We start from the raw sequence: 18,550 nt of genomic DNA, 5'->3' as shown, positions 1-18,550 counted from the left end.
TTTGGGATATGGATCCATTTACTGTAATAGTATATGGGTGACTAAGCTTCGCTCGATGTTTTGATTGTTAGATCTTGATTTTCAAAATTAATGCTGGTTTATTGCTGTACCCAACTGCTGCACTCAGTCATACTCAGCAAGCCATAGTAGTAGTAGTAGTAGTAGTAGTAGTAGTAGTACTTCTCGTTATTGATTGCCTATATGGTTTCATGACACCAACTAGTTAATCATGTCTATTCAGTATTAATTTGTCTGATTAAGTACAGTTCGTTTCATGTAGGATGGTGCGGATAACAGTTCGTTTCACTCTTGAAAGTTTGCTGAGATTCACGATAGTAATACGTATTATGAACGTCTTACAGGCGACTGTCACCGTACTCATGCTATCTGAAAAACAGTTAAGTAAGTTGGTTCACCCCTTTACAAGATCCTAAAATCGTTTTGATATTGAATCGAAACATACATGGTTAAAATAATATTTGATATAATTAAATATTATATATAAATCTATGCTAGGTATATTTTATGAACAAAGGAATTAAAATTTATGAGGCCATAAAATTTACATACACTGACTTTTTGACCCGGCGATGAAACAATAGATATTGTTAAATACCTATCTCAATATTGTTTTATAGAACGGTTCAGTATAGGACGAATTTCAAAAGAAATTGTATAGTTATTAAAAATAGTAATACTGTACTGAAAAAAAATACTATTAATAATATCTGTTTAATTTAATTTATAATGCATAATGAAAAGTGATAATTATTTTATATTTTAGTTTTTTTTTTGAGTGTAAAATAAAAATGGTTGAAGTGAGTAAGATTTTATTGGATCGGTCTGGGATTTGTCAATATACGTGTGCTGCAGTAATACATCCCTGGACTAACAGTTGCGCCAATGCTACTTCAGACATGGTTCGAGCGTGCTTAAGAGGAAACTTCATTTTTTGGTCTCCTCTCTTATGCCTTAGTAGTGTAAGTATCGTAATATATGCTACAAATTAAAATTTTTCTAAAAACAAATCCCACAGCAAAATTGTATGCATCCATTATTTTCATTCTTTAGCACTTCTACAATCATACCCATCCCTGACCTGGTATTTTACCAGCACTTAACACATACCCTACCCCCACTCTACCCCTATCGTATCACTACTCTACCACTACCATACCACTTCCTACCTCTAACCTCTCTCTACTTTAAGATATTTCTACTATAACCCTACTTTACCGAGCTACAAATGATAGAGCATCAAACTACGAATTAAGTTGATCTCTAAAGAATATTTTCAATCATGTTGATGATAGTTCGATTTAAAGTTACAATCGTCCTTTTTATAATTAATTACAACGATATTTTCTACTATAGACAGGTTAAGATAATAATGAAGATTTGTCCACCTCAGTTTTGATGTGCTAGTGTCCTATCTGTAGTATAAAATATCTTTGATTAATTAGTTTTTCTTTCATATTTTGATTCTCTTGACAATATCAAACAACAATTAATAAAGAATTAACAACACAGGACCAGCCATTCAAGCGTGGTGCGTGAGTCGTGACCAAGGGAAAAAGGATTTTTTTTGGAATGAAGGCATTTATCCTAAGAATATTATGAACGCGAAAGTTTTTAAGGATGTTTGTTTGGATGCTTCTTACTCTTTAACGGCGCAACTACTGAACCGATTTTGCTGAAATTTGGAATGTAAATAGATTTTACTCTGGATTAACACATAGGCTACTTTTAACCCGGGAAAAATAATCGGATTCTATAGTTAATTGAGTAAATTGCTTTTCTTGCTCTGGCCTGAAAGAAAATTGTTCTATTTTATTTATTTTAAATGTTTTGCATATGCATATAATTATAAAGGCACACACTGACGATGCCATACTTTGATGTCAGCCGGGTCTTAAAAAAAAGATAACCTTTTGACCATAGACTAGACTCCTCAGCAGTTAATTTTTGCAATCTATATGGATAGATGACAACCTGACATTAATACAAAATTGCCAAAATCGGAATTTTCCTCCAATTTAGGGATAATTGTTGTGAGTCAGCGAGTGGCAGAAATCATCACGTAATTATAAAGCGGTAAGCATGCACATGCAACCGTAACGTTAAGGTTTTATAATACCTACACAATGAAGTACTTATTACTTACTTTTAATTTAACTAAAACACATTATTTAACTTATAAATAGATTTAGTTAACTTACTAATTACTTATTATTTAAAGGGTAATGATATTTTTAATAGGTAATGAATAACATATAAGATATTCTTTTGATTAGCATCATAAATTTTTCTCTTATTTATTTCTCCTTTTTTTAAAATTCTTAACAATGTTACATACAAAATATACAAACCACTATTAAAAAATTATATATAAAAAAATTTAACCCTCTCGCTTCGGGACATTTGAGTGCCTAAGCAACCGATGGTCAGAGCTCCAGAGTGAGGAACCTCGTCACAATACGCGCCGTCTTAAGAATCACTGCTTTCTGTATCCAACTCTTGCTAAACTTGCTATCTTTTCGCTATAAGACCAACAACTATCGGAACAATCATAGTTGACTCACATGGAGGTAATCTCGTGAGCATGGTCCAAGTATTTTGATACTTTTTCCTGTTCAGCTTTAACCAGATTACCGTCATATCAACAATTATTGCACGGCGAACCGATCGATCAACTACCACTTTAACAGGTCTATTGGCAACAAAATACCTGTCAGTGACTTTCGTTTTGTTTTTGAATTTGTTGGGATATTGGTAAATGTAATATTGCATATAGTAACACCGTGGTGACATTGACATTTGACAGATACAACATTTCACACTTGTCATGGTGGTCTTGACATTTGGAAAATGGAAATTGGAATTTACAATTTACATTGGATTGGCAATTGGCAGGTCATTTCATTGGTCAATTTGTCATGATTGTCGGTCATTGAAAGTTCACGCTCAACGCATCTCTTATTTAGTACTTACTCTTGCATGTACTTTGAGGAAATCTTCTGAATTTCCTCCAGACTTAATTAATCAGTGGTTTAGTAAATTGCGATATTCCCAGTGAGGTTGCGTATCAGTGAATTAGCCACAATTTAAAAAACAACAGTACGACACAGTACAGTTTAATTTTGGTTTGCTGTAGTTCGATATTGGTTTTCTATCTTGACGGTTGTTACTGGCCAAGTTATACATTTTATTAGTGATTAGAAGAGGTACATTAGTGCTCGTTAAGTGACGCTCATGTGTTTTAAGCAGTGATTAAGTCAGAAAAGTTGAATCTACTAAAATGGTTGAGGCAAGCAAACATTGGTTTCAAAAAGCCTGTAGCTCCAGTGATTGTCACACTCTGATCCATCCTTGGACGTATAAATGTAGTGATGCCAGCAGCATGATGCTCATGAGCTGTATAAAAGGAAGCTATAAGTTTTACGCGATGGTTTATCTTGTAAGTCATTTAATAACTTATTTTTAAAACAGTGGTTTACACCTATTAAAATTTAACATCTTATCTTTCATCGAAAGTATAACTTTAAAACATTCATGAGATTAAATGTCTCTTAAAATAATTTGTACCAAATAGAAACTATTGCATTCTTACAACTGAAAATACACCACAAAAGGGTTGGTCAGCTTTTTGCAGATGATAGCAAAATAAATAAATTTTTAGCTATTACTTGTTTATCTTAACTTTCCCAAGTCTTGGGTACTCATAATGTTTTAGTTGAAGTTCTCAACTACATATGAGAATTTGGGTTTTTGCTAACTTGTGGATACTTTCCTTGGGGGAACATACTAACTTGTATGCTTTACATGCGACTGACATATCTTGTGAAGAGAAATAGACAAATGTCTACTAATAGATACACAACCTTAAATATCACTTGCTATGTCTTTTGTGTTGGGGTGAAAGAGATCTTCTTGAGAGATGTGTTGTTGGTTGCAACTAGGCCTGTCATAACTACTCTACTCTAATCAGCCCCTGTAGCAAGTGGCATGTCAATTTTGTTTCTACGATCGCAAGCGTTTCGAAAACTAAAAAAAAGTATGGAAATGACATTGATCATGTGACATACATTTTTTTAGTTTTCGAAGTGTTGGCGATCGTAGAAAGAGAATCGACGTGCCACTTGGCTACAGGGGCTGTTCAGTGGTTTGAGCAGTGTGTTAATAGATCAGTCAGTAACAGTTGTCTTTTATAATACAGATTCAAAGTTTTACATTGTATGATGTTGAATAGGTAGATTTCAATAAAAAAATATTATACATATCTTTAGTATTCCTACAAAACACAAAACATAGTCATCATTCACGATTCTGTAGATATTATATGTAATTATTTTAATATATCTAGATTAACGCTATAGCAACCTCTGATATTGTTAGCTTAAGATAAGATATTGCAGAATATCATAATATAAAGTAATTTAATTACCAAAATGATAATGTTCAATGCCTTATCTATCATCAGCTACTACTAGATTAATTTCTAGGTATTAGGCTCCTGCCAATATCCACTGGGGAGACATTTATATTCAAAGGAGATAACTGAGTTAGGCTGAAACAAGTCTAATCTCTCAACAGATACATATTAAAAACTCCTTTGCAATATCTGTTTGTTTGCTTTTACACAATAATCTCATAAACTCAGAACATTAATTTATTAACATCATTCATTGGACTCAAGTGTTGTTGGGTAGTTGACTCATATCAAATTTAATATAAACAATATTAATTTCGCATATTACATGGAATAAGGGTCCAAAATATATCATTATTGATTAATAATAAAAGTTAAGGATTTTTTTATAAAACTCAATTCAACGTGAAAAACTTAGCCATCCATTTTATGAAGTCACAATGTTGTGATGATGTATTTAACGTCAAACTAATTGTTAACTAATATATGTATATGAAAAAGAATTATTTAATCTAATAGAAAGATAATGAGCTATTTAAGACCATTTAAAAAACGTGTCTACTAGCCTATTGTAGTCATGTGCTAATTTATAATTATTAAGAAATATTGCTGTTAGATTAACTATCATTAACTGTACTGAACTATTATGTTTTTTTAATACTTTTTCATATTGTAATGTTGTCAATTATTCAATGATAATTGATATAAGAAAATAATCTATTTGCTTTATTGATTTTTACAGATACAAATACTCATGAGAGGTAAAAAACTGGGCAAAAAAGAGATGATAGAACAATTTAAGTTATATTTGAAATCTGGTATATTTGGTTTAACTGTTGGAAGTTCTTTTGTAACATTAAATTGTATATTTAGGTAAGTATTTAATTATACTATTACTATAATATATACAATATGTACAATGTACATATCAATATTACAGAAGTAATGAGTCATAAATTTATTTATGGGTGTCTATAACATACTCCACAAGTTATTAGGTATTGCTTATCCAATGGAATGTTTTGTGGGTAATTCTCTATTTAGACAAGCACAAGCATTTTTATTTTGTAATACAGCAAAAATAGATCTGTTCTGGCAATAGGCATAGAAGTAAATCAAACGAAGAAGCGAAAAAGGACTAATTTAATAAAACCTGAATCCTGTAGTACTAACATGCGACCAAGTGTAGACAAATAGACAAAAAGACCAATGGCGGCAGAGCTGTCCCAGTCCCATCTCTTTCATACCAATATATTTCTGGTTGCATTGCCATTGGTTGAAATTTCTTACTGAGATTATCTTGTTTGTTTAGCATTGCTGCATTTCAAACTTGTTTCCTCTATAATTAATTGAGATAAAAAATACTGTAGATATAAAGAGAAAATCTTTGTGATATCCATGCAGGAGTAACCCAAGGAAGCCCCTTTGGTCCAAACTTGTAAATGATTTTGACTTCTGACCTTACCTTGACAGCAGTGGTTAAAGAATTTGTAATATTAATTGATACAATAATTTTGTTTACAGGAAACTGTTCTTTAGTCAATTCAATTATTACACAACAGTGTTACTTCCTTGTACAGTCAGCGGTGTCGCCGTTTACTTTGAACCACCTTATAGAAGAGTTATGGTTGTCAATCTTTTTGTTAATTTGGTAAGTATTGTTTAATCTAAAATCTTGAAATGTTGGTGCTTCGTCGTTCTATGTGTGCAATGTGTCACAGTCCTCATAGTAACGAATTCTTTGATTGTTTTGCTAAACGTAGGTGTTTTTAAATTTTGTATGATAGCTGCAGGGGCGTAGCTACTGTCGTATTAGCCATATCAGTAGGGGCCCAGGGGCTAGAGGGGTCCTTTTTTTTTTTCTTTACAAGTTAGCCCTTGACTACAATCTTACCTGAAGGTAAGTGTTGATGCAGTCTAAGATGGAAGCGGGCTAACTTGTTAGGAGGAGGATGAAAATCCACACCCCTTTCGGTTTCTACACGGCATCGTACCGGAACGCTAAATCGCTTGGCGGTACGTCTTTGCCGGTAGGGTGGTAACTAGCCACGGCTGAAGCCTCCCTTACATGTAAAAGCAGACATTAGTGAAATGTTATACACAATCACACTGAATCTGGTGCTTCCCGAAAAAAAAGAACATGTAAAAAAATAGCCTAGAGTTTTACTTCAGAAATAAAATTCCGTCATTATGAACAAAAATATAAAATCGTTAACTGTCGTATCATACTCGTACCTACTAAAAACAAAGTTATAACAATGTCGTGACCATCGTTGGCTATTAAATTCAAGTATTTAGTGCGAAAACGTAGTCAGAATATTTACTAAAATATTTATTGATCAGACCTATTTTTATTTATTTATTTAATTACGTTATATATCTTCGCTATCTAGAGATTTAGAAGGTCCTAGGACACTCAGCTGTTACAGATCCGAGAATATTTAGCAGATTTAAAGTTAATAGATCTAAGTTTACTAGATGTAATTACTCAGAGATACAAGATTTGTAGGTACTTCTAAACACCATTATATTAAGACCCCAAAATCGATTCTTTTATGTGCCCCGCCCAATGTCACTACTGTTTTGTGACTCGTTGAGCTGTAGTTCTATGTATACATATACCTACTCTTAGCACAGTTCTTTCTATCGCTCACTGAGTGACTTTATAGCTTTTAAATGGTCTAAATTTATAAATATTTAATCTTGTTTTAGGTTTTTGAATATTGGGCTCGGACTTTAGACCACATGGGTTGGTTGCGGCGGTCGGTTGGACGAGAAACACTTATATTCATGCTCGGTAGTTCTGCCCTATTCTATCTTATGAGATTGGAAAGAGAAAACCCCAAAAGGACGCCTTTGTTTTGGTAAGTCAACTACATTGTAACATCTACTAAATAAATTCAATTGAAGTGTATGTCTGTTAAGTAAAAATAACAGATTTTTACTGATACTTATACAACACTTACTTATTATAATTTATCAGTAGACAAATTTCTTGTGTCTGTTCTTGCACTTTTTTTTTATCCTTTTTTTTATTTTTTACAAATTAGCCCTTGACTACAATCTCACCTGATAATAAGTAAAGATGCAGTCTAAGATAGAAGCGGGCTAACTTGTTAGGAGGAGGATGAAAATCCACGTCCCTTTCGGTTTCTACACGACATCGTGCTGGAGCTAAATCGCTTGGCGGCACGTCTTTTTCGGTGGGGTGGTAACTAGCCACAGCAGAAGCCTCCCACCAGCCAGATCTGGACCAATTAAGAATATCTCAATTGGCCCAGCATCTCAACAGGCCTGGGGATCGAACCCAGGGCCTCCGTTTCGTAAATCCACCGTATATATACCACTGCGCCACGAAGGCCTTCAAAACTTACTGAAATATTTAAAAAGAATAACATGACATTAATATACCTATAAATCTTTAGGTTCTTTACACCTCCGCGTGTATCCAAGGAAGTCGGAGAGCCAATTCAAGGGATTGAGGGCAAAAGTCCGGCGTGCCCTCATAAAGGACCTTGTTTGAATTATATTTTTAGGGTAAGTTTATTTTTTTTTTCAAAATAGGTATAAGCTATGTATAAAAGGATATATAGATTGCTAAAATCAAAATAGCCCACGTCATGGCTACATGCGCGCTCCAAATTGCCTCTTCTATGTGTATTTGGCCTATAAGCCTGACATGACACGAACCTAGAATCTTTATGATCCGAAACCAAAGATTTTATCCTTTTAGATATATATCGCGTCGAAAGTGAGGCGAATAAAAGTGACTAATTTTCTTATCTTTATTGAGTCACATAGTAAACAACGAAGGTTATTTAAAGAAATAATACCTAAATGTTGTCTACAATGTCGAATTGTGTGTTCAGGAAGTGTATAATGTAAGTAAACACAAAACTGTGTATGTGTGCACTCAGTAGAGTAGCTAAACTCGGATTACTTTTTGCAGTGATTTCGTAGGCACGTAACATGTCTAATAGTATAAAATCGTTGTCCATAACCATACAACATAGCCTAATTTGCCATCTACCGTCTATAGCTAAAGTAACGTAAAATACGTACGAGAATTGCGAATAGGAAAACTATAACGTCACCATAAGTCACTGGGACTTACGTTAATAAGGATAAAATCTTGCTAATTGTGTGTATTATTGTTTGTCATATAAAATTTAATTATTGAGGATGTATTTTTGTTTCTTATATACATAAAAATATATTAAGCCTCCAAGCAACAAGGATAAATTATTTTAATTGCACTGGTATTTTGTGGTTTTTCCATCATGGCCATGTCATTGTGTAGTTTTGATTGTACACGTACATAAAAACTTTAATTGTATTATTCAGTCTCTCTTTATATGGCATATAATAAGAGGATGGATTCATTTTTTTTATTCTTTACAAGTTAGCCCTTGACTACAATCTCACCTGAAGGTAAGTGATGATGCAATCTACGATAAAAGCGGGCTAACTTGTAAGGAGTAGGATGAAAACCCTTTCGGTTTCTACACGACATCGTACCGGATCGCTGAATCGCTTGGCGTTACGTTTTTGCCGAGGCCTTCCACCAACCAGACATCACCAAACTCCGAGCAGAGCCTGAGCACTGAAAACATATTCCAAGGCCTGAGGTTTTAACCCGGGTGTAGTTATGGAGTTTCTTTATGATAATTTTCCTTTTCTGCTTGTTTTATTCTCTCTGTCCAGCGAAATTTTGTAGGACCCTACTAGATCAGCTTTGGATACCCTTTGAACACAGAACAAATAGAGGAGTATTAAAATACTCGTAAAATTACTTACCCAAATTGTAAAGTAGATTTGCGATAACAAGTAATCAATGATTTGTGGATCGCCGAGCTAGAAGGCTCATCGGTAACGAGGCGATAACTAGTGCTAAATTGCAATAGTTGGAGCATCGCCGAAAGCTTGCCTGTCTGTCGGTTTTCTACAGGATCTATTTCGGGGAGTATGTCCAGGAATTTTTCGATTTAGTTCCTTCTTCATCTTTTTACCATAGAACTGCCAGGCATCGCCGAGGTCTGCATCCATATGTAGATGTTCCTTGGACACGTAGAAACCAATTCGGCTTATCGTTCCTGATCCGTACTGCGTTTCCATTTTCCCTACCAACTACAACATGGGTATATTCAAGCCCAGAGTGAATAGGCATCTCCTAGGCAAGTGCGTTCCACCATAGACTGCATCATCGCATTGTTATTTTTAAGGCCAGTTTCGCCATCCATATTCAGATGTCTTATTTACTTGACATAAAGTTAATGTTTTTCTCACTTAACATAAAGTAAGAAAGTGACAAAACACTAGGTACATTTAGACTATCCAAAAGGTGATAAAACCGACTCTTATTCCTCTTTTTATATTCCAGGGCGCGGCCCAGTTGTTCGGCGTAGGTTGTCTGATGACCATACTCCGGACCATCGTGCCGCGGATACTGACTCCGGCGAAGGCGTTGAAATCTTTGAACCTGTCGCATCTCAAGCTTGGATTATTTTTCGGCGGTTACATTGGGATTTATAGGGTAAATATATTAAACTATATAGTGACTTTCAGTTAAAATTTACAGCCTGGAGTTAGGAAGATGGTAGTTTTATACCAAGGTGTTTTGAAGAGTATGGTAAGCCTTTGGTCCCGGTCATCATTATTAGCATTTGATAGTGAAAGTTAATTTAACATTATCACCCTAATCCCGCCAACCCACATCGGAGAAGTGTGTGTGTGGATCGTTAAAATATGCTGCTAATGAGCCAAACTTAAGGGCTGGTTTGATGTAGGTGGAACTAAGAAGTGGAGATACTCATTGTCTAGAGTCACAAGTGTTACGCGAATGCCAAAAAGTTTCGCCAACTAGTAGTAGTCAAGGATGAGCAAGGCGTAGTTCAATTTGAAATAATACGTATGTGATTTCTTCAAACAGACTTCCCCGAAAGGATTGACCATATCAAAAACCTGTCTATTACAGCTAGTGATTTGCCTTCTGTGCCGCAAGAACGGTCGGGACAGCGCGCTCTACGCACTGCCCGCGGGCTTCCTCGCCGGCATCGCCTTCAAAGCGTCGCCTTCCACGCCCATCGCTCTAGCGCCCGTCACTTCCACACTACAGGTGAGTGCATTACAGTTAGTGAAGTGTCTGCTGTGCCCAAGACATTCCATCCTTTCATTCCTTCCCCAATACAGGTTCGTAATGAATCCTCAGGGTACACAGTTAATTTTTCAAGTGCCGGGGGGTTTGGGCGAGCGCAGAAGCATCGCCTGATGGGGCCCGAAGGCAGAAGCAGAATAGATAGCAGGCGGAATGACTCTCTAAGGGCGTCTTCTAACCTCTGAGACTCGGACCTCGGTTTAGAAGGTCGTTCTGGAAGGGTGATTTGGCTTGAGTGTATTAGTCCGGCGCCCCCGGAATCGCGGGTTATTAGCCCACGTTCGGGTGACGTCAAATATCGGCGACTTCGTCTTTGCCGGCGAAGACGCTGTGTTGCTTGTGTTTGTATTGCCTGGGAAGCATTGTCGGTCGTTAACGTTATGTCATCGTCAGGATCATAAAGGACGTTTTTCGGTGTCTAGATCTACAATCTGCGTTGGAATCGAAGGTGTAATTGCAAGTCTAAACCACTAGTTTGTTGGGGTGGGTGGCTGCTCTCCCAAAATAAGTTTTTGAGAGCTGCCGTATTGGGCTAAAGTGAGGAAATCTATGTCTCTATGTAAGTCGTTATTGCGTACAAACCACGGAGTGCCCGTGGCCTGAGTTTAAGAGTGGGCAAACACTACGTAGGTCATTATTGGACAGGTGCAGGTCATATAGAGAGTGACCTTGGAGCGGTGGGATAATTTGTTTGTGCTTTGCCCACAAATCATGGAGATATAACCTAAAGTATAGACGTTCCTCATATGTCTAATTAAAACGGCTCTTGACTGGAGCACAGTTATGCTGCATGATGGAAGCAATAAACATGGAGGTAGTACTTAAAAAGATCACTATTTACAAAATATGGTTGTGGTTATGTGTGAGATTAAAATGAACCTATGATTATAATTAAATAATACAACTTTTATAAGCAGTACATGTACAATCTCATAATCTTTATTTGTAGATCCTGTTCTCGTGGCTGTACCAAAACGGCACGATACCCACGAACTGGCCGTTGGTGGAGTTGCTGTATTGCATATGCCAAGGGCTGCTGTTCCATGCGCGGGTCATGCACGAGGATGTCTGCCCGCGGTACATCGTCAACCTCATGCGAACTGTCACCAGCAAGAAGTAAGTATTCTACATTATTAAACCAATTGTATTATGAGAGAGTCCTGGACTTGTGATCAATGGATGTAGGGTTACGGAAAAAAAATATTAAATACATTTGTTAATTGAATCAAGTGAATATCACTAGACCACATTAAATACGTTAATGTGTTTTTTTACCTTATGACGTCATATATGTTACGTCAGTCAAAACCCTTGACGTATGGTGGACAATTGCTTTATTTATTTTAGTGACTGCTCGCTTGGGTTTTAAAATTGTTTTTCTACTAACAATAATAAGCCGTACAGAGTATTTTAGTCGAGTACGTTTGGATTTACCGCCCAAAAATCGTTCGTACTCAAGTAAAATACTAAAGTAGTCCGAACTAGGCATGAGTAGCATTTCTTTAGTTAAGTTAGGTTAGGCCGCAATTATGGGTTACTATTCTGGGGTACGCAAAATATACCTAGATATACTTAGGTATAGAATTTTTTCATATAAATATCCAGAGATTTTTTCTTGTTTACAAAAAATCGGTGGAAATTGCAACTTTAATGAGAAGCCTCTTCTACTTTTCTTCGAAGAAAACTTTTCTATGATTTTGTAAGAAAATAAAATCAGATTTTAAGGGATAAGATCAAGGCAGGCTGGCGTCTACTTACTTACTATTTAGATTGTTCAGATGACAAATGTAACGCACGTAATAATTTCTATGTAAAAAAAACATATTTATGTAAAAAAATAAAATTTCTTAAGATTTGTCTTCTGGACGTTAGTGTGATATTTGCTCTTTTAAGTATGAAATTAAGTCATTAATTTTTTCTTTTCAGAGCCGACGAAATCCAACACTCCTTCATACAGAAAATCCTTAGGTATAAAGATTTATATCCTTAATTCAGTTTTGTCTTTATTTACAAAGGAAACATCCTTTATGTTCAGGAAAAATTTAACTTGCGCTGTTCTTTTTCTTTCATTCGATCATTCATTGATTGTTATCTACATCAGTTGCGGTATAGTGCGTCGTAAATTTTGTTGATGGTATCAAGTGGCGTTCACAAGGAATTTAACTAGGTTATGCACTAAACGTACAAATTGTACAAAACAGAAAATTCTTTCCTCAATCTAGGTTTGTACTTATAGTATAAGTACGATATTAAAATATCGTATATATCAATATTTATACATATAATTATAGTATAAATAAAAAAACCATGTTATTTGCATAAATAATCGTAATAAATAAATTGCTCCCCCTAGTCAGAACTTTATATAAGTAGATATTGTGATACTTGTTTTTTTCTTTTTAGTTTTCGCTAAGCAGTTGGGTTTTTTGTTTTTATAATAATATTTTTTTATTTGTTTGTTGGACTATAGAGTAAAGGGGGAGGGCTTTATTTATTACGGTTTTTTTGTGCAAATAACATGTTTTTTTTTTCATTTGAAAGTGCGGTCTCTTATAACATATATACAATAAAGTCTACACAAACGAACCAGCGCAAGTAAGCCCGACTGAACACTTTTATATGTGTATTTAAATTATCGTCCGCACAAACAGTTACTACACTGTTAATACGCAGTGAAATCGTCTTTGCTTATTATGGAATATAAGTAATCCATGTTTTTTTTTAATTTATCGCGTTCTACCACATCAAAGGTTTTTTTTTATATTGAATACATTTGTAAAGGGCCACTTCTGCATTAGACGTGGGTCTACATTCTCAGACCAATTACCTTTGTACTTGTATCGCACTCAAACTCAGTAACAAAATTGTCTGTCGTTTTTTGATAGGGACGAGGTAAACTCGCACATCAAAAATATTGAATACTAATAAATATATGGTGTGTGCTTACACTACACACAACTATAAAGTTAAATCGTAAAACATACACGTGTTACTTTAAGGGTGGCCGCTCACTGACAATTTTAAGTTGGCCGATAGTTGGACGACTTTTTAATTGTGCGTGTTAATAGTTGGACGACTTAGTTAGACAGATGTGCGGGCTGCCATACCTGTTCTATACTCGGCCAACTAAAAGTTGTAAGTGAGCGGGGGCTCTAACACAGTGAACCATCGTTTCTACAGACGCAGTTTGTATACATTAGATCGTGATCATATACTTCTGACAGAGGGATAACGTCTAGCGATGCAGGTCCTATGGTAATTGGTCTGAGTGTTACTGTACGAGTATAATAGTGTTCATCTAATTCAGACAAAGCCGATAATTATAATAATATTAATTAGTAGTTCATTTCAAAAGCTAATTGATAATTTTTGATAGTTTCCGCCCCGGTCTGAATTTATTCGAGCAATTATCGCGCAACTACCTATAAGATTTGTTGTTATTATATCTTATCTAATATAGAAGGAAAAACATAGCAATAGTAGCGTAATTTATGTAATACTCGTCGAGTCGATAGTTGAGTATAATTGTGTAAATTACTTGACACTGGCTATTGTTAGAAATAATGACATTTATTTACTATGAATACTTACCTGAGGATTCGTTACTTATGGGCTATTGGTAGATAATCATTTTTGGTAGGCAATATTCTTCTTTACAAATGTTTGTAAAATTTTATTGATTTTGTGCCTTTAATATAACGGGTGCTTTTTAGTGTCAAATTCAGTCTTTTTGTGGAAAGACATTAGGGCCAGTGCAAGGATGTATTCATTGAAAGTCGTCAGTAAAAAAATGATACTAATTTATACACTGAATTTAATAAATCTAAAAAAGGAAGGTAACACAGCGCGTTTTTGCTCTGGAGCATACAAGAGAACGCTGGATCCTATTGCATATTAGTTGTGCCGATATGCGCTGTATTTTGCCATGCTTTGCCTCTTTCAAAATGAACTTTTCGAGTAAAGCCGATTCATACACTATCAAAAGCAACTATTCCGATATTATACAAGATATCTTTGACGGCCTCCGAGGTGCAGTGGTATGCGCGGAGGTTCTGGGTTCATTTTTCGGCTGGGCCGATTGAGGTTTTCTTAATTGGTCCAGGTCTGGTTATTGGGACGCTTCGCCTGAGATTAGTTACCACCCTACCGGTAAAAACGTATCGCCTAGCGATCTTGCGTTCCGGTACGATGTCGTGTAGAAACAGAAATGGGTGTGGATTTTCATCCTACGCCTAACAAGTTAGCCTTTTTCCATCTTAAACTGTATCATCACGTACCATCAGGTGAGATTGCAGTCAAGGGCTAAAGTGTAAAGATTAAAAAAAACAAAAGACCGGCGGATGCTCTGGTAAACTGGTGCAGAAGAATTATTTATCTTATCAGAATGCGCTAGAGGGTAGAGGAATATTTCTTGATATTCTCTCCTACCGTCCGGCAGTGTGCGTGCGCCATTAGGATCATTTTGTGCATGACATAACAATTCGAAACTTTAATGGCTCGAACTTTTAGTTTTATTTTTTTTATTTATTGAATTGAATGCCATCACATGACATGAAAATATATAATGTTTAACGGTTTGAGGCTAGTCTAATGATGGTTCGATCGATTTGTAATTTATATGAATATTTTATATGCAAAGGGACAATATAAGACTATAATAATTCTTGGACTTAGGAACAAAATATTTAACCTTGAGTCTAGGTAAATCTGGAAGATGGCTTAAAAGCCGTCATGCCACCATGGTTTAATTCGCTATGAATATCACATACACCAATTTTGAGCTGTATGAATAAATATTCTGTTCTTGGGTCTTCAAGGATTATAAAGGCTTAAGAGAAGAAAGATTTTTTATTCTATGATTTGTAGAGAGAACTCTAGTATTGGACCTATACTAAAGAGGAAACGCACCACATCTGGGGCGGATTACGTGATTATTGAAAAAAAAAACCAAGTTTTAATATTGGAAGTTACGTTACATACAAAAAAAATCGCCCCGGTTGACGTGTGACCTAGTGCTTAATATTTAATTATTTTTATTAAAAAAATTATTTAGTTTTATTTTAAGTATAATTTTGACATTAATAGTTTGTTCAGGGAACAATTATTTTGTAGCACAATTAAGAGTTAATAAGAGATTAATATAAGGGTGGAAGTCAACCATTAGTTGATAGGTACAAAATATTATTTAATGACGATAAGGAGCAATATGGGCACATATTGATAGAGCACATAGAGATAGAGTAAACCAGCAATATTTATAGAACTTAGGAACATTATAATAGTTGATTACTTAAGCTATGTATTGTACATTATCTTTGTTATCTTTATGTTGCGTTATAAAAGCGTTTTTTTGGGACAAAACTCACTTGACACGGACCGCCCCCGTATCGCCTTGCCGTCCACCCCCCCCACAATGTTATTTTTCATTCAAATATCTACCCAAAAATGTCTACAAGCTATCGGACCATAGGAAATGACGTCGGCGCGCTGCTAGCGAGCGTTAACCAGCCCAATTCAATCGAGTTTATGTCACATCGTTAAAAAATGTTTATTAATCTTTAAATACATAATAAACAGCGGTGACGGTGCATGGTAAGATTGTCCGAAGGCGAGGCGTTTCCGTTTCGTATCCTATTAGTGTGCTTCGAACTATGGAATTTCATACAAAGAATACTGAACAGCTCGAGGCGAAACGGACCGGGTAAGTGTCTGAGGCGTTATAGTGAGTTAAGCCTTTGTCCGATTTCTACCGCAAATCTATGGATAACAGTATCATTATTGTACGACTGACACTTGAACAAACAAACAGGCAAAACATTTTTACTATACTTTTGACGTTGTTGTCAAAAGAGAATTCAAAACATTATGTGCCTCCGTAGGTGCTGCGCGGATAGCGCTTTTATAGCTTGGCAAGTTTGTTCGTAATACTCCCGATGGCGCGCGCGGGCCGGGGAGCGTGTAGCGATGAATGAAAACCCCACGACTGATGCACCTCACTTCCCCGCACGCACGACTTCACACCCGCGCAGTCTTCTCCCCCGTCGCCCGCATATCATGGGAGTGTCATCAACGAACTTGCCAGACTATAGTATAATGTTTTGTAAAATGGCGACCGCTGCGACGTTAGTTCCAGTTTTGGCCGCCGGGTCAGATAAGTTTGCGGCACTATTATGTGGGTAAGATTTAACTGTTGCTATTGTTTAATATGCCTATAGATTAGATTATATCTAAATTATTTTTCCTGGCACATTCTCACATCGGACTTGTGTTGTCTATGAGTGGACGCAAAGATTTTATTTTTAGTCAATATTCATCTTAATGGGAATTCAGCGGCAGTAGCAGAAGTTACCTATAGCAGAAGAAGGCGTCTGGACTCTCCACTCAGGCCAAAACACCCTTCCAGAAAAAAAATCGTGTGAATGATTAAAATAATCTGCGAGTCTGTGATACCCAGATATATCTCATTTTATGAAGGTTGGGTAAAAGTTTGACAACCCTTGCTCAGGTTCTACCTTAGGGAGAGGCCACTCCCTTAGGTAATACCAATTATTGAGTTTGGTCTTTTTAAGAGATTGTCAATTATCCAAGTATAACAGTAGGTAACTTTTTATTTTTTTATTGGATATCATTAGGAATCACGTCTCCAGTCGTCAAATGGTTCGCTTCGTGGCAACCCTTCGCTAGACCTCTTGACATTTTATTCGTCCATAAGGTGCCAGGTAGATTAATTTAAATATACCCATGTATCATCATACATTTATGCCGTATCAAAAATATTTTAATTAATTTATATATCATCATACATTTATGCCATTTCATAGATAATTATTTATTTTATTAACCAATACATATGGTGCACAACTAATTAGTAATTTAGCCACGCACCCACTGGTGGGTGAATCCGGTGGGTGAACGGGTAGCACACACGTGTTTAGTAGAATACGAACAAAGCACACAGTAAAAATGGGTGACAGAGTTTATTTAAGAACAAATATTTTTTTTTACTTTATGTATTTTTTTATTTTGTAACATAATTTATTAATGCGAAAGCGGTGTTATGTTAACTTTAATTGTTTACTTATGATTGATGTTGGTGTAGATTGGTTTTATTTAATAAAAAAATTGCATTCCTAATAAGATTGATTTGCTATTAAATTTGTTTTACAACTCATATCTGTGGGATAATTGATTGCACAGTACGAAACTTTATTAAAGTACCAAAAAATTAGATACCATAAATAATATATTGTTATATTTTTGGAATAAAATAATTTAATAATGTGCGTGTATTTTATTTTAATACCCTTGCTTTATGTTACAATATTGTTTGTTCCTCGTGTTTCCTGATATGCATTCTATTAATAAACTCTTAAGGAAATACAAATCTATGTAAATCGGTGACCTGTATCCGGTACTTACAGACTTCAAGAACAATGCTGTAATTAAAATTACTTTGACGTGCTAAGTAGGAGTAGGTAGCTACCTACTTGTACCTACTGGTGTGACAATGTTTTTGGTTATTAATTTAAATTATTTTGGCTTTATATAAAATCTAAATCGTTAAGCAATCTCGTCCGTATTTGATTAGTATATTAGATTCTTGCTCCTAACTCTCCTAAGAGCATACAAAACGGTTTCTTATTAAAAAAGAACTTTCTAAAAGTTCCGAAATAACACCTAATAAAAATGAAGCCTCATTTTTAGGTGTTATTCCGAAACTTCGCAATCTAGTTTGTTCGGCACAAACACTGATTCAAGGACAGTTTCCAGTTTAAATTATTAAAAAATCAAGGAGGAAGCTTAAGATTGTTTTGCGAAATAGGCGAATAGTCTAGCCCTGCCATGTCGATCTAATGGCCGAACCGGAAATAACGCTCTCTCTTTCGTAGTCTAAGCTTTCGTCCCAGCGCAACGAATAGAGAGCAATATATCCGATTCGGTACTATTAGTCGACAATATGTCATTTT

At 35.5% G+C, this 18,550-nt stretch overlaps 1 protein-coding gene across 1 annotated transcript; it reads left to right on the top strand.

The window, feature by feature from the left end:
- Positions 1-2,870: 2,870 nt before the first annotated feature.
- LOC112047991 (transmembrane protein 135) lies at positions 2,871-17,864 on the top strand. The gene is made up of 9 exons (XM_024085317.2): positions 2,871-3,457; positions 5,172-5,302; positions 5,954-6,080; positions 7,142-7,293; positions 7,855-7,966; positions 9,810-9,962; positions 10,404-10,544; positions 11,533-11,699; positions 12,510-17,864. The coding sequence occupies exons 1-9, from the start codon at positions 3,299-3,301 to the stop codon at positions 12,571-12,573; spliced, it is 1,206 nt and encodes a 401-aa protein (XP_023941085.2). The 5' UTR covers positions 2,871-3,298; the 3' UTR covers positions 12,574-17,864.
- The last annotated feature ends 686 nt before the right edge of the window (positions 17,865-18,550 follow it).

Source organism: Bicyclus anynana, chromosome 10, assembly GCF_947172395.1.
Source record: "Bicyclus anynana chromosome 10, ilBicAnyn1.1, whole genome shotgun sequence".
NCBI lineage: Eukaryota > Metazoa > Arthropoda > Insecta > Lepidoptera > Nymphalidae > Bicyclus > Bicyclus anynana.
This window is presented reverse-complemented; position numbering and strand designations above follow the sequence as displayed.

Bases quoted from the DNA above. Each gene is read 5' to 3' on its own strand.
- LOC112047991 (XM_024085317.2), top strand. From the start codon at position 3,299: ATGGTTGAGGCAAGCAAACATTGGTTTCAAAAAGCCTGTAGCTCCAGT. The intron at 5,303-5,953 runs GTAAGTATTTAA...TTTTGTTTACAG, and splicing joins ACATTAAATTGTATATTTAG to GAAACTGTTCTTTAGTCAAT. The intron at 9,963-10,403 runs GTAAATATATTA...TGTCTATTACAG, and splicing joins GTTACATTGGGATTTATAGG to CTAGTGATTTGCCTTCTGTG.